This window comes from Oncorhynchus kisutch, linkage group LG11 (assembly GCF_002021735.2).
Source record: "Oncorhynchus kisutch isolate 150728-3 linkage group LG11, Okis_V2, whole genome shotgun sequence".
Classification (NCBI taxonomy): domain Eukaryota; kingdom Metazoa; phylum Chordata; class Actinopteri; order Salmoniformes; family Salmonidae; genus Oncorhynchus; species Oncorhynchus kisutch.
The window spans coordinates 65882036-65899485 of record NC_034184.2 but is presented as its reverse complement, the minus strand read 5'-3'; the positions used below and the strand labels follow the sequence as shown (position 1 = coordinate 65899485).

Here is a 17450-nt window from a genome sequence, read left to right as displayed (position 1 = left end):
AAAATTGTATTTCCAATGAACCAGTCACTTGAACCTTAATTAGTTTTTAAAAATTGTATTATTATTTTTATTATATTCATCCCCTGGAAATTCTATTTCTTTTGTGTGCTCAATTTCCTGCTTTTGGATCAAACACTATTCAAAATGGTATATCTGGGAGGGGGCACAATCATGTAATAACAATGTTATAGGCCTGACCTTTGTCATACTGTAGATATCTTTAAGTAGTCTGACAGAATGTTTCACATAAATCATCTGAAGTTTTTTGTTAAAGTGGCAATCTGGGATTGGTAGGCCACATCAACTGTTTGACTATTACAATTGATTCTTAAAGAATACTTATAAATGCCTCATGAGCTTCGTTCAATTGTCTTACCAAATCAGAACCCAAATATATGCTTGTTTTACTCAATTGTTAGTAAACAATGCAAGCAAACACTATAGCTTCAAAACATTGTTAAAACAATAATTTGTATGAATTTGGGGGTGGCCAGCACCATCCCTTAGCTGTTTACCAACAAGTGACGGGGTTGAAACAAAAACCGTTCTTTGGGAATTGTTTTTAAATCCCAGATTGCCCCTTTAAACGAAAGAAATGTGTTACTTGTGTTATTTAGTGTGCCTATAATGTGTATGAGAGGCCTATATTGAAACTACATCCATGTAGCCCCATAGTTTAAGAGACGACTATGTGTTATACTTTCATGTATCTTATTATATAATAACGTATTATTTAGTGGAATCTATTATAGATGACTCGTGGGCTTCAATTCAGTGATGGCAAGCACTTGTTATCCACAAGCAAACTATGCTTGCCCCAATGAATAGATTGCCAAATCACGTTGCTGGAAATAATTATTGGGCCTGCAAACTCCAGTTCACCGTCATAATTGAATCACATACTTTGTAGCCATGAATGAGTTACTCTTCTCATTAATATTCCTGTTCAGAATATTATGACCCTACCATCTTCCATGGCATTTGGCTGGGCTGAGAACAGACGCATCAAGATGCGCTGGCGCCGTGAGTATATTCTCCTTGATTTCTATTAGCGGCTGATGTCTTATGATAAGCGTATATAGTAAAATATTATATATAACTGACATAACCTCTGAAACAGGGACATCTCTTGACTAAAGGCCTACTCATAGAAATTACAAATTTGTCCTTGTCCTGAAAGGTTTGAGAAACAAAACATAGCATGTTCTTTTGCATATTCAAATCGTGAAACCGGATAAATTAATATACATCATTTATTAATTATGAGTGTCTAGTCAATGTAATAAATCAGTGTATGAAGATTTAAGACTACATGCTATGTAGGCCAATATTTGTCCACTTTAGCTAGTTGTGATGAGGATGATAATGATGATGACAATAATAATAATAATTATTATTATGGTTAGTCCGACTCTAGTCTATCTAGGAATAGCCAACTTCAGCATGGTCATATGAATGTTATAATGAACTGGGAAATATTTTTTTCGATTAAAACAATTATTATTTTCTATGTAAAACTGGGTATCGTGTGAATTTCCCACCCTCAGGGACACTTTTATGAGCTCCCAAGAGTGGTCGCTCTAGGCTGATTTCACAGTGCTTTCATAGGCTAGTGCGTCAGAAAATGCTAATGTCCGAATGTATTATGAATTCAAGCCTCTGGTAAAAATGAACTTTTCGTCGGGAATAAAGTTTGAATAGCCTAAAATCAGCTATTGGAAACCAAAACTGAAGTCGCGTCTTGTTGGGAGTGTAATTCATCCTTATGTCAAACAAGACATCAAACTAATAAGTTTTGCCTCTTTTCTCCCTCTCCAAAATGCCGGTATTTAATATGGCTGGGTGTCGGACAGACTGCGTTGAGAAGCCATTCTCCATTGGATTTCAGAAATTCGGCCGTTTCGTGGGAAGGCATCCTTGGTGGTTCTTTATCTGCCCCCTGGTCATCTCTACAGCGCTCGGGACTGGGTTTTACTTTCTTGAGGACATGGAGGCCAACAACATCGAGGACCAATTTACACCAGTAAACGGACCCGCAAAACTTGAGAGGAAATTTGTAGAAGAGAACTTTCCGCTGAATAACTCGGTGTATTCAAACCAGAGACTGTACACCATGGGGGAATTTGCATCCTTCATAGCGGTCTCAAGAGATCCCAACATCTTCACGGATGGAGCCATCAAAGAAATATTAAGTTTAGACAAGAAGGTCCGGGAAATAAAACATTCGAGAGGTCATGAACAGCTTACATATGAAGGACTTTGCGCCAGAAAATCCAATAAATGTATTCCCAATAAAATATTAGATATCATGAATCATTATGGTAGCAACATTGACCAGGCTGAACTCACCTTTCCATTTTTCCGTTTTGGATTCACAACAATATTTCTAGGATATTCTGTCGGTGGAGTTAATGTAAGCTCAACAGTCATAAAGAGTGCTAAAGCAATACGACTTTTTTATTGTCTGAAAGAAGGTAACCGCTCTACAACAGATCTGTGGCTAAACGAATTCCTCAAGGTTTTCCCCTCCAACCAGTCACTGAATTTCATCACGGTAAGTAGACCTAGGCCATATAGCAATGTAGCCAAACATGGATTTAACAAACATTGTAGAACGTATTTATTTATTGGCGGAATGTTGACTCTTTTTGGTCCTCCTATATCTACCTACTAATTAGTATGTCTTCGTTTTTATATAAATAAAATGTCTAACATGAGATTGTGCACCATTTGTAAAATATGCATCCCCATCTCATAGTCTTTCACACAGATTAACACATGGGACAGACTTTACACATCAACGAACAAAAACGCATTTGTTTTGTGGAATCTTTCCTCTTGAGTTAAAATGATCCTGCACCAGAATTACTCCACCGTATGATGACGAGTACCTCCAAAACTGACACAGATTAGTCTGCTTGTGGCTCGTTTAGAGGGGTGTGCTGACAGAATTCTGTGGGCCATGAAGCATGACTAATCGCACACAGAATAGCTGCTATCTTTGTCTTTGAACTGCTTGCACACAAGCGGTCTCTATTGCATGATTGTGGCTCATTCAGCACTGCCAAGTCTTACATAAATCAATAGCCATTGTTCTTCCTTCACTTGGATGAGTCTCTTGGCAGCAGGCCAGAGATGAGAGAAGATGGTAGGGAGATCCGCCAGTCCACTTGCTGGAGAGAGCAAGCTAGTGCAGTGTCTATTGACCAGTAGTGTATACTGTTATTGAGTGCATTGCTTTTCAGAGGCTTACTGTACTATACTGTATTGTATGTGTATGGAAGAGTAATCCTATGGCACGGGTTTATGTCTTTGGTCAAGTGTGTGTGTGTCTGTGTCTGTGTGTGTGTGTGTGCGCGTTTGGATGGGAAGGTTGACAGCATAAATGATGACATGCCCTAATTTTGCATTTCATCTTCCCAGGTTACACATTCTACATCACTGTCTAGGCAGGTGGAATTCGAGGCCAACACCAGGGACGTTATCCCCTTGTTTTCCATCACATATGTTATCGCCATAGTCTTTTCCATTGTGTCTTGCTTAAGGTATGTATGTGATATATACATACAACACACAGCAAAACTATTATGGCGTTCATCAATGACCGACCTTTGGGATTCTTTGGTTCACATAGGCCCAAGGTCTGACCGGTATGTTGTTGTTTTTCAACAGGTTTGATTGTGTGAGGAACAAGGTATGGGTGGCCACCTTTGGAGTATTATCTGCAGGGCTTGCGGTGCTGTCTGCCTTCGGGATGATGCTGCATATTGGAGTGCCTTTTGTAATGACTGTGGCTAACTCCCCCTTCTTGATATTGGGTAAGGAGCTATGGATACTTTTCATATTGTTCATGTCACATGACTGGGAATACAGATATGCATCTGTTGGTCACAGATGCCTTAAAAAAAGAGGTAGTAACGTGAATCAGAAAACCAGTCGGTATCTGGTGTGACCACCATTTGCCTCATGCAGCGCGACACATCTCCTTCGCATAGAGTTGATCAGGCTGTTGATTGTGGCCTGTGGAATGTTGTCCCACTCATCAATGGCTGTGCGAAGTCGCTGGATATTGGCGGGAACTGGAACACACTGTTGTACACATCGATCCAGAGCATCCCTAACATGCTTAATGGGTAACATGTCTGGTAAGGAAGCAGGCCATGGAAAAACTGGGACATTTCTAGCTTCCAGGAATTGTGCATAGATCCTTGCGTCATGGGGCCGTGCATTATCATGCTGAAACATGAGGTAATGGTGTTGAATGAATGGCACGACAATGAGCCTCAGGATCTCATCACGGTATCTCTGTGCATTCAAATTGCCATTGATAAAATGCAATTGTTTGTTGTTCTTAGCTTATGCCTGCCCATACCATAACCCCACTGCCACCATTCGCCACTCTGTTCACAACGTTGACATCAGAAAACGCTCGCCCACACGACACCAGTCTGCCATCTGCCCGGTACAGTTACAGGTACAGAAACCGGGATTCATCCATGAAGAGCACACTTCTCCAGTGTAACAGTGGCCATCGGAGGTGAGCATTTGCCCACTGAAGTCAGTTGTGATGCCAAACTGCAGTCAGGTCAAGACCCTGGTGAGGACGACGAGCATGCATATGAGCTTCCCTGAGACGGTTTCTGACAGTTTGTGCAGAAATAATTTGGTTGTGCAAACCCACAATTTCTTCAGCTATCTGGGTGGCTGGTCACAGATGATCCCGCAGGTAAAGAAGCCGGATGTCCTGGGCTGGCGTGGTAACACGTGGTCTGCGGTTGTGAGGCAAGGAGTGAGGACGTACTGCCAAATTTTCTAAAACGACATGGGCGGTGGCTTAAGTTAAAAAAACAAACATTTAATTCCCTGGCAACAGCTCTGGTGGACATTCCTGCAATCAGCATGCCAATTACACGAGACATCTGTGGCATTGTGTTGTGTGACAAAACTGCACATTTTAGAGTGGCCTTTTATTGTCCCCAGCACAAGGTGCATCTGTGTATTGATCATGCTGTTTAATCAGCTTGTTGATATGCCACACGTGTCAGGTGGATGGATTATCTTGGCAAAGGAGAAATGCTTACTAACAGGGATGTAAACAAATGTGTGCACCACATTTGTGAGAAATAAGCTTTAAGTGCTTATGGAACATTTCTGTGATATTTTATTTCAGCTCATGAAACATGGGACCAACACTTTATATGTTGCATTTCTATTTTTATTCAGTATATATTATATTTCGTATACATTATATTTCCTCTGCAGGTATTGGTGTTGATGACATGTTCATCCTCATATCCTGCTGGCAGCAGACCAACGTTCACGCCCGGGTGGAAGACCGCTTAGCAGATACATACAAGGAGGCGGCCATTTCCATTACCATCACCACCCTGACGGATGTGTTAGCGTTCTACATCGGGCTCATGACTCCATTCCGCTCTGTGCAATCCTTCTGCCTGTACACGAGCACGGCCATCTTGTTTTGCTTTCTTTACAGCATCACCTTCTTTGGGGCATTCCTCGTACTGAATGGGAGGCGTGAGAACAGCAACAAGCACTGGCTGACATGCAAGGAGGTCCCAGAGGATTGCCCCGTGGGTCGCTCAAAATGGTACGACCTGTGCTGTGTGGGAGGAGCTTACGACCGCCATACTGGAGCAGAGGAAGTACAGCCCATGAATCACTTTTTTAAGAAGCACTACGGCCCTTTTCTGGTAAAGCCCTGGACCAAGGTGTGCGTGATCCTGCTCTATTCAGTCTATTTGTCCATCAGCATTTATGGATGCTTCCAGATACAGGAGGGTATTGACCTTCGCAATTTAGCTGCTGATGATTCATATGTGAATAGGTATTATGATGATGAAAAAGCCTACTTTTATGAGTATGGGCCAAATATCATGGTAATCATAAGGGGTGAATTTGCATACTGGGAGGAAAAGAATATGTTGGATCTTGAATCTTGTGTAGAGGACTTCAAAAACCTGTCCTTTATTGAGAAAGATATCTTTACATCCTGGCTGAAATCGTATAAATATTATGGGTACCATACAAATCTGAATTTGAGTGTTGAAAATGTTTTCAAGACAAACCTAAGTTCGTTTCTGAGATCCTACTCTGACTTCAAGCAAGATGTAAATTTCACAAATAATTCCATCCGTGCCTCACGCTTCTTCATCCAGACTGTCAATATCACTACTGCCATTGATGAAATGAACATGTTAAACAATCTGCGAGATACTGCTAGGAGATGCTCTGTCCCTCTACTGGTATACCACCCTGTCTTTATATACCATGATCAGTACGCTGTCATAGTGAGTAACACCGTTCAGAATATCTCCGTCACCACAGCAGTCATGTTATTGATCTCCCTCCTACTGATTCCAAACCCTCTCTGTTGTCTGTGGGTGACGTTCTCCATCGCTTCTGTCATTGTGGGCGTCACTGGTTTCATGGCATTGTGGGATGTTAATTTAGACACCATATCCATGATCATTCTTGTTGTCTGCATTGGATTCTCCGTGGACTTCTCCGCACACATTTCCTATGCCTTTGTTTCCAATAAGAAGCCAACTGCAAACGAGAAAGCCGTGGAAGCGCTGTTCCATTTGGGCTATCCCATACTTCAGGGTGCTTTGTCAACCATACTGGGTGTGATAGTGCTGTCTGCTTCCAAGAACTACATCTTCAGAACCTTCTTCAAGATCATGTTCCTTGTCATCTTTTTTGGACTGTTCCATGGCATAACTTTTATCCCTGTCTTTTTGACATTCTTTGACTTTTTCAGCAGCAACTCAGGCAATGTCAGCCCTCAGGAGAAAAGGGCGCTGGAAAACGAAGCCATGACCAACTGCCAGCTCAAAAACATCCAAGAGAAAGCCATTGATCACGACAAGCAAATCTATGACAATCACACCTTCCTGCCAGACAATCAACAATTATTCCCAACACAGGCCTGTCCCTCAGCCTGGACACTGACTGTCAACACCCATCCCACCCAAAGTGGTCAGATGTGCATGGCAAGCACAGTTCCCATGTTCAGAGTTGATAATCAAACATATGAAGTTCAGATGTACACAGCTAGTAATGACGCTGTCACGGTCAATTGCAACCAAAATCTGGGGGCTGGTGAATATCATTGTGTGATTGGAAATAACCAACCACCAGTTTCGCAGGAGTGTAATGCCCCGTTTATCAATTGCTCTGATTCTGCAGATCCTGTTCCTTGAACACCCCACTGTGTGATAAAGCATGTGTTGTTGTTTCATGCAGCGTATCTTACAAATGAGGTTTATGTCAATCGTAAAGCCCTAATCACAATGTTGTATGGTTTATATCTTTTTGACTGGATTTTTGTTGATGACACTCAAACATATAAGCTTCAAGTGGCCATCATGTAAAATATATCCATACAATTGCTTAACTGTTAAAGTTCTACAAAACACATTATTTAATTTCGCAGCAAGGCATCAGTGTTGATGGGTTACTATATATGTGGCATTGTTGATGGGTTTTAAAACCACCATGAGCATGTTCATGTTTTGTATTTGATGAATCCCAAGCTTTACTGATACATTAGAATAGTGTTCATGATCTGTACAATTTGAGATTGTGTACTATTACCAATATATTTGTATAAAATGAAATTGATTTAACTTTCTTCTCTCAATGTCTTTAAAGGATATAGTGTTAAAATAACTACAATAGCACTTCCTAGAAACATTATCAGTTCTGTTGGGTTTGCAATTGATAATTCATATTTTAATCTATTAATTATTGATACTGTTAAAACACATACCATACTATGTATTGAAACCTAATAAAACAGCATTTACTCATTTTCACATGTATTCAATTTATAATGTTAAAATAAATGATGTTGTCCTTGCTTACCCTTGGTTTAGGTAGTTGAGTTCTACAGGTGATGTTTGTAAACCACAAGGTGGCAATGTGAATACATGAAGTGAAGAAAACTTGTGCTGATATCTAATTGTTTGATATTTGTTTTGTTCACCATGTAATTTATTACCTAGGAGTTTATGTTCTGACCTCAACACTCAATGGCTTCTGTAACACCTCTTGTAAACGACATTTGTGGAGTACTATACTATGCATTTGAAATATAAATCATCTCACTTGCATTCAGACTATTTCCAATAAACCATGTCCTTTACGGATATTCCTCTGCACATTTTTTTTGTCTCAAATGACAAAATGTGAGTACTTCCTTTAATGTTCTACTTATTCTGTGGGTTTTGCATACTTGCTAACACCTCTGTTTGGAAGAATGACAATGTCACAGAACTTTTAAACATTTATGCAGCAAGGTTTACAGCTAAAGACTGAAAGCAGCTGCAAAATGAGCTTAATGGTCTAAAATTAAAAGAAAACAGGAGCAGACTGAAAATGTGCCTTTATTCTTGGTAATATAGTATAATATAGTTGACAAAACCTCAGGCTTTGATTATGTCACTGGATAATTCAATGAGCTTTTCGTATCAATGGAGTAGGGGTATTTTTGCAACTTAGACTTTAAGCCACACTCAACAAAACTCTAAACCTCCATTTCACAAAATGTTAACATGCAATATTAACAAACAGAAATTGTTGCTAATTTTTAAAAAAATAAAAAAACAGAAATATCACATTTACATAAGTATTCAGACACTTTCCTCAGTACTATGTTGAAGCACTTTTGGCAGCTATTACAAACTTGGCACACCTGTATTTGGGGAGTGAACCTTTGTCCCAATCTGAGGTCCTGAGCGCTCTGGAGCAGGTTTTCATCAAGGATCTCTCTGTACTTAGCTCCATTCATCTTTGGCTCGATCCTGCCTTTCCAAATCATGTCCAATCAATTGAATTTACCACAGGTGGACTCAATCAAGTTGTAGAAACATCTCAAGGATGATCAATGGAAACAGGATGCACCTGAACTCAATTTCGAATCTCATAGCAAAGAGGCTGAAATCCTATGTAAATAAGGTTTAAGTTTTTTATTTGTAACAAATTTGCAAAAATCTAATTTATTATTATGGTGTATTGTGTGTAGATGGACAAGGGGAAAAAACTATTTAATCAATTTTAGTATAAGGCTGTAACGTCACAAAATGTGGAGAAAGTCAAAGGGTCTGAATACTTTCCGAAGGCACTGTAGAATCCTTTAAAATAAACGGAACATTTACCAATACAAATTATATTAGACAGTGTTATAATCCAAAATACTCAGTAAAATATTTCAATGTTGCTAGTACACATTGCTGTCTTACCCACTCTCTTCCAGAATTGTTACCAATGTAGACAGTGTGGTGGTTGGATCCAGTAGTTTAACCAGGGGAACATTCACACCTCTCTCTTGGAAGATGTAATTCTGCAGAGTCATAGCCAACATTGAGTCAATACCCAGTGCATACAGGGCAGTATCGTCATTTACCTCATCTATGCTAACACTGGTGATTTCACTTAGCATAGCCCTGACATTCTCATGTGCTGTGGAAAGCTGTTGGACAATGGGTTCTGTCATGTTGGTGTTCTCAAGTTCTTGCTCGACCAAAGCTGTCAGCCTGCCTCTGAGAGATGCGTTTTGGGAGAGAACGTGGTTGCTCAGATTTCTGAAGTTGAATTTGCAAATGACTTGCTGTGGATTGTTCATCAACAAACACTTTTCAAGGGCCTCATGGACTTCTGACACCTCCATTATCATCATGCCCTTTGCCTCAAGAAACCTTTGGAAATTGTCTCTGTTCAACAAGAGACCGAGGTTCAAAGGCCCCCAGTTGATGGACTGTCCAGCAAGCCCAAGGTTTCGCCGATAATGAGAGAAAGTGTCCAGGAACGAATTGGCTGCTGCATAGTTAGACTGCGAAGCATTGCCAATGAACGAAGAGATGGAAGAGTAGCACACAAAGTAATCCAATTTGTTGTGCTGTGTTGCATAGTGAAGATTCAATGCCCCATTCACTTTGGGTCGAAGAACTTTATTGAAGTGTGATCGGTCAAGGGTTTCGATCAAAGCATCATGCAACACAGCTGCACTGTGAAACACTCCTTTGATTGGACAGGAGGGAAACATTTGTACAATTGCTGTGATTGCATTCACAACCTGCCCTGACACTGACACGTCACATTGGACACTCATGATAGACACCCCACATCTCCTCTGGAGAGTGTCCATCTCAAACTGCATCTCAGCTGACATAGGACTTCTGGACAGGGTTGCAATGCATCCGCCACCTCTGTGAGCAATGAACTTCACAGTCTCGAGTCCCAAACCCGAGAGCCCTCCGGTCACAATGTACACACAACTCTTCTTAAAGAGCTGCCGTGGTCTCATTAGCAAAGGGATATCAGATAGTGTATTTTCTGAATCCGCATGACCCAAAACTACTTGAGACACAGCCTTAGCTCTGAAGTAGGACTCACAGTGCGCAGTGGGCTGAGGATCTCTTGTGTCTGTCGATTGAAAGGTAATGGTTTGCAGAGATTGCGATACACCATCCAAATGTAATGACCTCAGCCAATTGTGGATCTTTGTTTTCTGTGCCTTTATATTGGCTCTCTGGAAAACATTTGACACGTAAAGTGTTTGGATGTGTGTATGTTCACTCTCATGTGCAAAAATGTTTGCTGAGGATGACACCTGGTTGTCACAGACTACAACAATATTCTTTGCTGTGGCTCCACTGCTTATTCTTACCACTACAGATGGATCAAAGGGAGGCAATACAACAAATGTATTACACTGATCAATGTTCAGGAGTTGTCCACTAAACTGGGGAAGAACGATGGCATTCCATCCTGATTTGTTTGCTGTTTGGGTTAAGACCTTCAGCAGAACAGAGTCAGATACAGAGGAGATGATGGCCAACCTTCTCTGTTGTTTGACTCTGGGTAACGCTCTGTACAAGATTTCCCATGCCAGCAAAAAGTAGGACACACATGGAGCCTCCTTCAGAAATGGGAGCCTCTTCGGGTTGTAGCATGCTGCTTCTGGAATCACAACCTTAGAAGATGCAGCAATAGGATAACATGAAACTACATGGTCTCCCACTTTCAGTTTGCTCACACCTTTCCCTACAGCTGTGACAGTGCCACTGAAGTCAAGGGCCAAAAGCTGGTGGTTCTGAGAAGCATGTTTGTTCCAGTACATTGTCTGGCCAAAGTTCAGATCAGAGACGCTGACAGAAAAGTAGTCTGAGGAATGAACACAAATCTCACTGAGCTGAATCTCAACTGATTTCTCCTGGATGTGGTTATCCTTTACATCACAAGGCATGGCAGACAAGCTAGTCATTCTGTATGGATCAGCAGTCTGAAGGATGAACTGCCCAGAACTCAAAGAGTAGACAGTTCCCTCAGAGCTGGCAATCCCTTTTATGGGCGTACGGACTATCACTGTTGAATATATCTGGCCCCTGCTAATCATGACCTCTGGGTGTTTGCTGGTGTTAATCACATGAACCAATGCCTGAATGTCTTCACTTGACACAGAAGCAAGGTCAATCAGCTGAAAGGAGAGGCTTGGTATCTCAGCAGCACAGGCTCTTGTCATGCCGGACAGGACAAAACCAGGACTGACATGGTCTACGGTCGTCTCTGCTGAACGGTAGGTTATGACTCGGATTGTGCAGGAACACTTGGTTTCTTTCAAGGCAAGAACAATCTGACGATAATGCTCACAGCAGTCAACCAAGCATTCCAATGCCATCTCAGTCGACAGATGACTGAGGTCTTGTACACCCCACATGAACAGTACCTCCTGTGAATCTACACCAGCATCACCTTGAAGAGAGTGAGACACTAAGTCTCGAACTTGTGGGTTGGTTCCAAACTCTCTGTTCAAGACAAAACATGATGTTTGGTGTAGGTATGGCCTCAATGCTGTGCCAACTCCCAGGATGTCCTCGAAGATCAAGGCTTTGGGTTTACAGCTTACATGGGTATTGTCAGTGATGGTGAAAAGTTCATTGTGAAAGAAGAATGACTCTGCAACGTGTGAACAATTTCCTAAAAACGAGATCCTCACATGCTTTAGTTCCACTAAAACATGTCCGTCTTTATTGGAAAAGCAACCACAAACATCTAAGTAGTCTGAGGTTTCTTGAATTGCTCTCAGATACATAATCATGTCCTCCTGCAGAGGTGCTGCTATTACCACACTGCCAATGGCAGATGGGAATACCGGCCTGGTGGTCAGTCCTCCAACAGCTACCATAGCAGTCATTTGCAGAAAATAGTCCAACACCACAGGGTGAAGGAAGTACTCATGAAGCTGTTTCAGCACCTCACCTGAGACCTTAATTGCTGACACCGCCTCCTTGAATTCATCGCCGAAATGTACATCATCCAGCTGTCTGAAAATAGGACCATACTCAAAACCTGCACGGGAGAGGAATGAATAGATCTCCTCCCCCTTTATCACGGATTTGCACCTTTTGAAAATGACATCCGGGCAAATGGTTTGTTCCTCAACCAATGTTCGCCCACTTCGACAACAAATGGTGCCTGATGCGTGTGTTGCTGAGGGAGACTGTATCTTAAACATGGTCTCATTCTCGGTTGCCTCCAGTACCACTTTCAAATGCTGAGAGTTTGTGCTGAGTGTAAACAAGCTCTGAAAAGTTACACTTAGCTGCATCGAGCAAATCGGCATCTTTGGTCTTGAACTTGCCATTATGGAGGCAAAAGCCAGTTCAACATACAATGCACCTGGAGCAATGGCAACACCATTGTTTTTGTGCTCCCAGAGATATGCTGCAGTATCTGATGAAAGATTGCATTTGTGCTCTTTGCTCTCATGCTTTGTCTGAGATATCAGTGGGTGTTGAGAGGAAGCTGTTTTTTCATTTCCTTGTCTTACAGCCTCAAAATACACCTCTTTTGTCAGATTATCAAACTGATATCTTGGAAGAGGTGTTGGTGATGCCTCACAGCCTTCGTAGAACTTGTCCCAGTCTACATGGACCCCCTGTTCAAACACTTTGGACACAGTGGTCAGCATTGTCTCATGATCTTTTTCTGGCTGCACTGAGGACAGAACTATAGTGTCATTTCCCAGAGTCTCCTGGATGTACCTTTGTAGAGCCCTTCTAGGGCCTATTTCCACAAAGACCACATTCTTCTGGTCTTTGGTCGCTGCTTTTATTGTATTCTCAAATGAAACTGGCTCTCGGATATTCCTAGCCCAATATCTCCCTGTGCTAAAGTCTCCATGGGTGTACATGTCTCCAGTCACTGTTGAGAAAAGCTCACAATCCATTTTGTTCGCTGTCAAAGAACCAATACATTCCTCAATATGGTCCACTATGGGATCCATCATATGGCTGTGGTATGCAGCAGGTACATCCAGTACACGAAGGAACAGATTCTTGCCTCTAAACAAAGCTGTCAGCTTTTGATGGATATTGTCTATAGCGTCTGCATCACCTGAGAGGGCGCAGGACTGTGGGCTGTTGAAAGCAGCCAGGCAAACCTTCCCAGAGTAGATTGGAAGGATTTTCAGGACCTCCGACACAGCCATGTTACTGACCACAAGCATTTTCCCTCCTGTTACCTTACTCTGCAGAGTACTGCGGAAATAGATCACCTTCACTGCATCCTCAAGGGACAGCAGACCAGAGCAGTGGGCAGCAGCAACCTCTCCAACAGAGTGGCCAAGAATGGCATCTGGTTTGATGCCCCAGTGCTTGAAGAGACTGGCAATGCCAACCTGAATGGCAAAGAGGAGGGGCTGAACAACATCTGGCTTGGTATAATCATCATTGTCAAAATCGTTTGCTATCTTTTGTGAGATGCCAGTACTTTTGTAATTCTGGAAGAGATTCTCAACCTCTCTGACCTTTTCTCTGAACACTGGCTCCTCTTTCAGAAGCTGCTTACACATTCCCCTGTAGGTCACTCCATTCCCACAGAACACAAAAATCAACCTGTTATCTGACCTTGATGGCTCAAGCTTCCTGTTCATCGCACACTGCAGTTGATTCTCTAAGTCGGGGACAGAGGACGTCATAAATGCTTTCCTGTATTTGTGTCTCAAATGGCTCCTCCTACATGCTGAGGTAAACATCAAAGTGAGTATGTCAGTTTGCTTATCTCTGCTAAGTCTTTGATATGTGTCTGTGATAGACATTGCCAATGAGTTCTCAGAGGCTGCAGACAAAACAAACAACTTGGGACAGTCATAAGTAGTCAATCTGGTGTTGTTGCCCTGCACATACTCCTTCACTATCGCATGAGCATTTGTCCCTCCAAACCCAAAGCTATTAATGCCAGCTAGCCTTGCCATGGGCTCTGTTTTTCCCCACTTCTCTGCTTTGATCGGAACTCTTACATTGAGAGCTTTGGCATCGATACTGGCACTGTCCTCAGAGTAGAACAGTGAAGGGACAATGATTTCATGCTTCATCATTAGGAGTACCTTGATTAGACCTGCCACTCCAGCTGCAGATTCTGTGTGTCCAATGTTGCCTTTCACAGAGCCGATGCAGAGTGTTTCTGAACCTGGAGGTCTGGCTTTGGCAATGACTTTGGAGATGCTGCCTGCTTCTATGGGATCCCCCACTGGAGTTCCAGTCCCATGAGCCTCTATGTACTGGACAGATGACAGGTCAGACTCTGCCGAGTAGATTCTGTGTAGTAGCTCTACCTGCTGGACCATGGATGGCTTGGTGATTGGAGTGACAGTGTGACCATCTTGGTTTACTGCAGTTCTTCTTACTATGCCCCATACCTTGTCAAAGTCCCTCAGAGCCTGTTCAAGGATACATTTGGGTACCATTAGCTGTAATGTTACAATTTATTTATGGTACAAAATAGAACTTGTTGATTTATGTGGTTCAAAATTAAACAACTTCAAATTAGTTCAATTTAAAACATAGTAAACATTATACTCTTACGTTTTTCAGTGGCTTCAGCAGAATAATCCCGCAGCCCTCTCCTCTGCCATAGCCATCTGCTCTGCTGGAGAAAGGTTTGCTGGTGCCTTCAGGTGAAATCATCTTTGCCTTGCTGAGAGCGACAAAGACTCGCGGCTCTATGATACAGCTTACACCGCCACAGAGAGCCATTTCACAGTCTCCTGAGTAAAGCAGATTGAATAACAGTTAAGTGGTAATAATATGATTGAAATATGCCAAAAAAATGATACGTCTTTCTGTTAATTATGAATAGAACTACCTTGCTTGATGGCCTGGCAGGCAGAATGGAGAGCCACCAAGGAGGAGGAACATGCACTGTCTATGGCAAACGAGGGACCAGTGAGATTGAAGATGAAGGATATCCTGTTGGCCGCCACGCTCATAGCCGTCCCTGTGCCATTGTAGTGGGTTATGGTGCTGGGTCTGTTGTTCAGGAGGGTCTCATAGTCCCTGTTCATGAGACCTGTGAGAACACATCCATTGTTGAGTGTTATTCACTGTCCTCCCACTTTATATTGTGTCACTGCAATTAAGTGTGCTTGCTGAAGACAAAGCAAAACTGTAGAGTTCTTACATACTTATAATTATTTGACGTCTTCCGCCCACTCAGGAGTTTAAAAGATTTTAGCTATAAACACGAAACCAACTTCCAAATGCCCAGACTGCCAATTTAGATTGCTTTTTGGTAGCACTTTTTGTACTATAGCAATATGCTGATTGCAATATAATAATATTTAAATGAGCTCCCAATGCATTTCAATGGAAAAATAAGCCCATTGACTGTTTAAGCTATCAACTCCAAATTAACATTGAGATGTTCAGACTGACCCTACTTAGACTGATTGCCAAAAGGTTTTTGATACTATATATACTTTTTGAACTATAATCATTTAAAATGTGTATAATTTAAGGTGGGTTTGAATGAGAACCATAGAAATACTGCACAGAAGTAGATAATCAAAATGGTCCTGCTCCTTTTGGCCAATTAGCTACAAGACCATCGAAACATTGAGACTTGCCTAACTTCAAATCCTTACATATTTTCCCAGCAACTATAAATAAATACACATCCATTAAATAACTCGCCAACAGTAAGTCTTGAAACGTTCAAGCTAGTGATACACAAACCAACTTTCACATGTTCAGGCTATCCTATCTTATCCAATCAATCAATCTACCAACATTTTCCAACTACCATTACTACTGCAGTCACTACCACAGTTTATTTCACAACCATAAAAACTTTAAAACAAGCTAGCAAGCACAACATTTTCTTCAGGATATGTACTTTTTTTTGTTGTGACCAATTGTTTAACATTATGGTTACCTATGTAAACACCTGTTCTGGTCCCACTGACTTTCTCCATTGGCATTCCAGCATCCTCTAATGCCCTGTATGAACACTGGAGTAGGAGCTTGTGCTGAGGGTCCATGAAATCTGTTTCAGCCTCAGTGATGCCAAAGAACTTGTGATCAAACTCATTAAACCTGGGAGATAAAACATATTCCCATTACAGAGTTCTACTTTACCTTACCATTAAGACAAGTCTCAATGTAAAATATAACAAACACTTTGAAAGTTCCTTTTTTCAATATTATTCATGGAACTTCACAACTGTTCAAGTGAATAGAGCAAGAATGTCTTAATATCTTACCCATCTATAAGAGCAGCTTTGGTTGTTTGCGTCTTCCCAGGTTTGCTATCATCAGGATCATACCAATAAGTGCTGTCAAACCTCTCGTCTGGAATGTCTACTACACAGTTCCTCCCTTCCAATAGAACCTTCCAGAAATTGTCAAGCCCCTCACCTAAAACAAAAGGGCAAAATTCAGCATCACTCTGGCTTGTGTTATCTTTAGACATACAAAATGTATTAACTCCTTATCTGATCCATTCTTACCTCCTGGGAAATTGCATCCTATCCCAACTATGGCAATTTCGTCTTTGTTGTCTTCCATCTTTGCACCTCATTACAAACGACCTTTGACAAAATGTAAAATCATGTGACCTTGAGAACAGTCTTTCATGCGTTTGACCTATCCAAAGACTGTGATGAATGGAGGATGCTGTTTCAAAGTCCCTCAAAGGTTTGTCGAAAGCAATTTTTTTGCAAAACAGTCTTTACTGGCAGCTGAACCATTCCTGTTGGAGCTGTGTATGTCCTCTTGCCACAGCTTTCATATTCTACCCCTGGTCCTCTTTATAAATCAACTAACGTCTCACTGATCAGTCAGATGCATCAAGACAAAGGAGCAGGGGCTCCAACAATAGATTGATTTGTTAGAGAAGCTTTTGAGCAATTTTTAATTAGGGTAGTTTGAAACAGAAGTCACTAATTGCAGGCTTGAGATGAGGTTAAGTTGTTCAGGTGCATACAATGGATGCTTATGTTCTCTTCTGTTGCCCAGACTTTTTATTGAAATCTCTTTGTTCAGTTATCATGATTTCAAAACCTAGACAGACTACACGGATAAAATAGATGTGGTGACTAAAACGGTTCCATCGTCGTCTATAGAATATCAGACCAATTGCATCTAACG

At 41.6% G+C, this 17450-nt stretch overlaps 2 protein-coding genes across 2 annotated transcripts; one reads left to right on the top strand and one right to left on the bottom strand.

Moving 5' to 3' along the window:
• The first annotated feature begins 1587 nt into the window (after nt 1-1587).
• On the top strand, nt 1588-8173 carry ptchd3a (patched domain containing 3a). The gene is made up of 4 exons (XM_020494573.2): nt 1588-2554; nt 3424-3545; nt 3673-3818; nt 5263-8173. The coding sequence occupies exons 1-4, from the start codon at nt 1820-1822 to the stop codon at nt 7221-7223; spliced, it is 2964 nt and encodes a 987-aa protein (XP_020350162.1). The 5' UTR covers nt 1588-1819; the 3' UTR covers nt 7224-8173.
• A 751-nt stretch (nt 8174-8924) lies between these two features.
• On the bottom strand, nt 8925-16868 carry pks1 (polyketide synthase 1). Its single transcript, XM_020494074.2, has 6 exons — nt 16811-16868; nt 16565-16718; nt 16237-16397; nt 15169-15372; nt 14889-15070; nt 8925-14743 (listed from the first exon to the last, which is right to left on the bottom strand). Exons 1-6 carry the CDS (start codon nt 16866-16868, stop codon nt 9260-9262), a joined length of 6243 nt encoding a protein of 2080 aa, XP_020349663.1. The 3' UTR covers nt 8925-9259.
• Nucleotides 16869-17450: the final 582 nt, after the last annotated feature.

Bases quoted from the DNA above. Each gene is read 5' to 3' on its own strand.
- ptchd3a (XM_020494573.2), top strand. From the start codon at position 1,820: ATGCCGGTATTTAATATGGCTGGGTGTCGGACAGACTGCGTTGAGAAG. The intron at 3,546-3,672 runs GTATGTATGTGA...GTTTTTCAACAG, and splicing joins TCCATTGTGTCTTGCTTAAG to GTTTGATTGTGTGAGGAACA. The intron at 3,819-5,262 runs GTAAGGAGCTAT...TTTCCTCTGCAG, and splicing joins CTCCCCCTTCTTGATATTGG to GTATTGGTGTTGATGACATG.
- pks1 (XM_020494074.2), bottom strand. From the start codon at position 16,868: ATGGAAGACAACAAAGACGAAATTGCCATAGTTGGGATAGGATGCAAT. The intron at 15,373-16,236 runs GTAACCATAATG...GTGTTCTCACAG, and splicing joins CAGAACAGGTGTTTACATAG to GTCTCATGAACAGGGACTAT. The intron at 14,744-14,888 runs GTAAGAGTATAA...ATCCTTGAACAG, and splicing joins TGCTGAAGCCACTGAAAAAC to GCTCTGAGGGACTTTGACAA.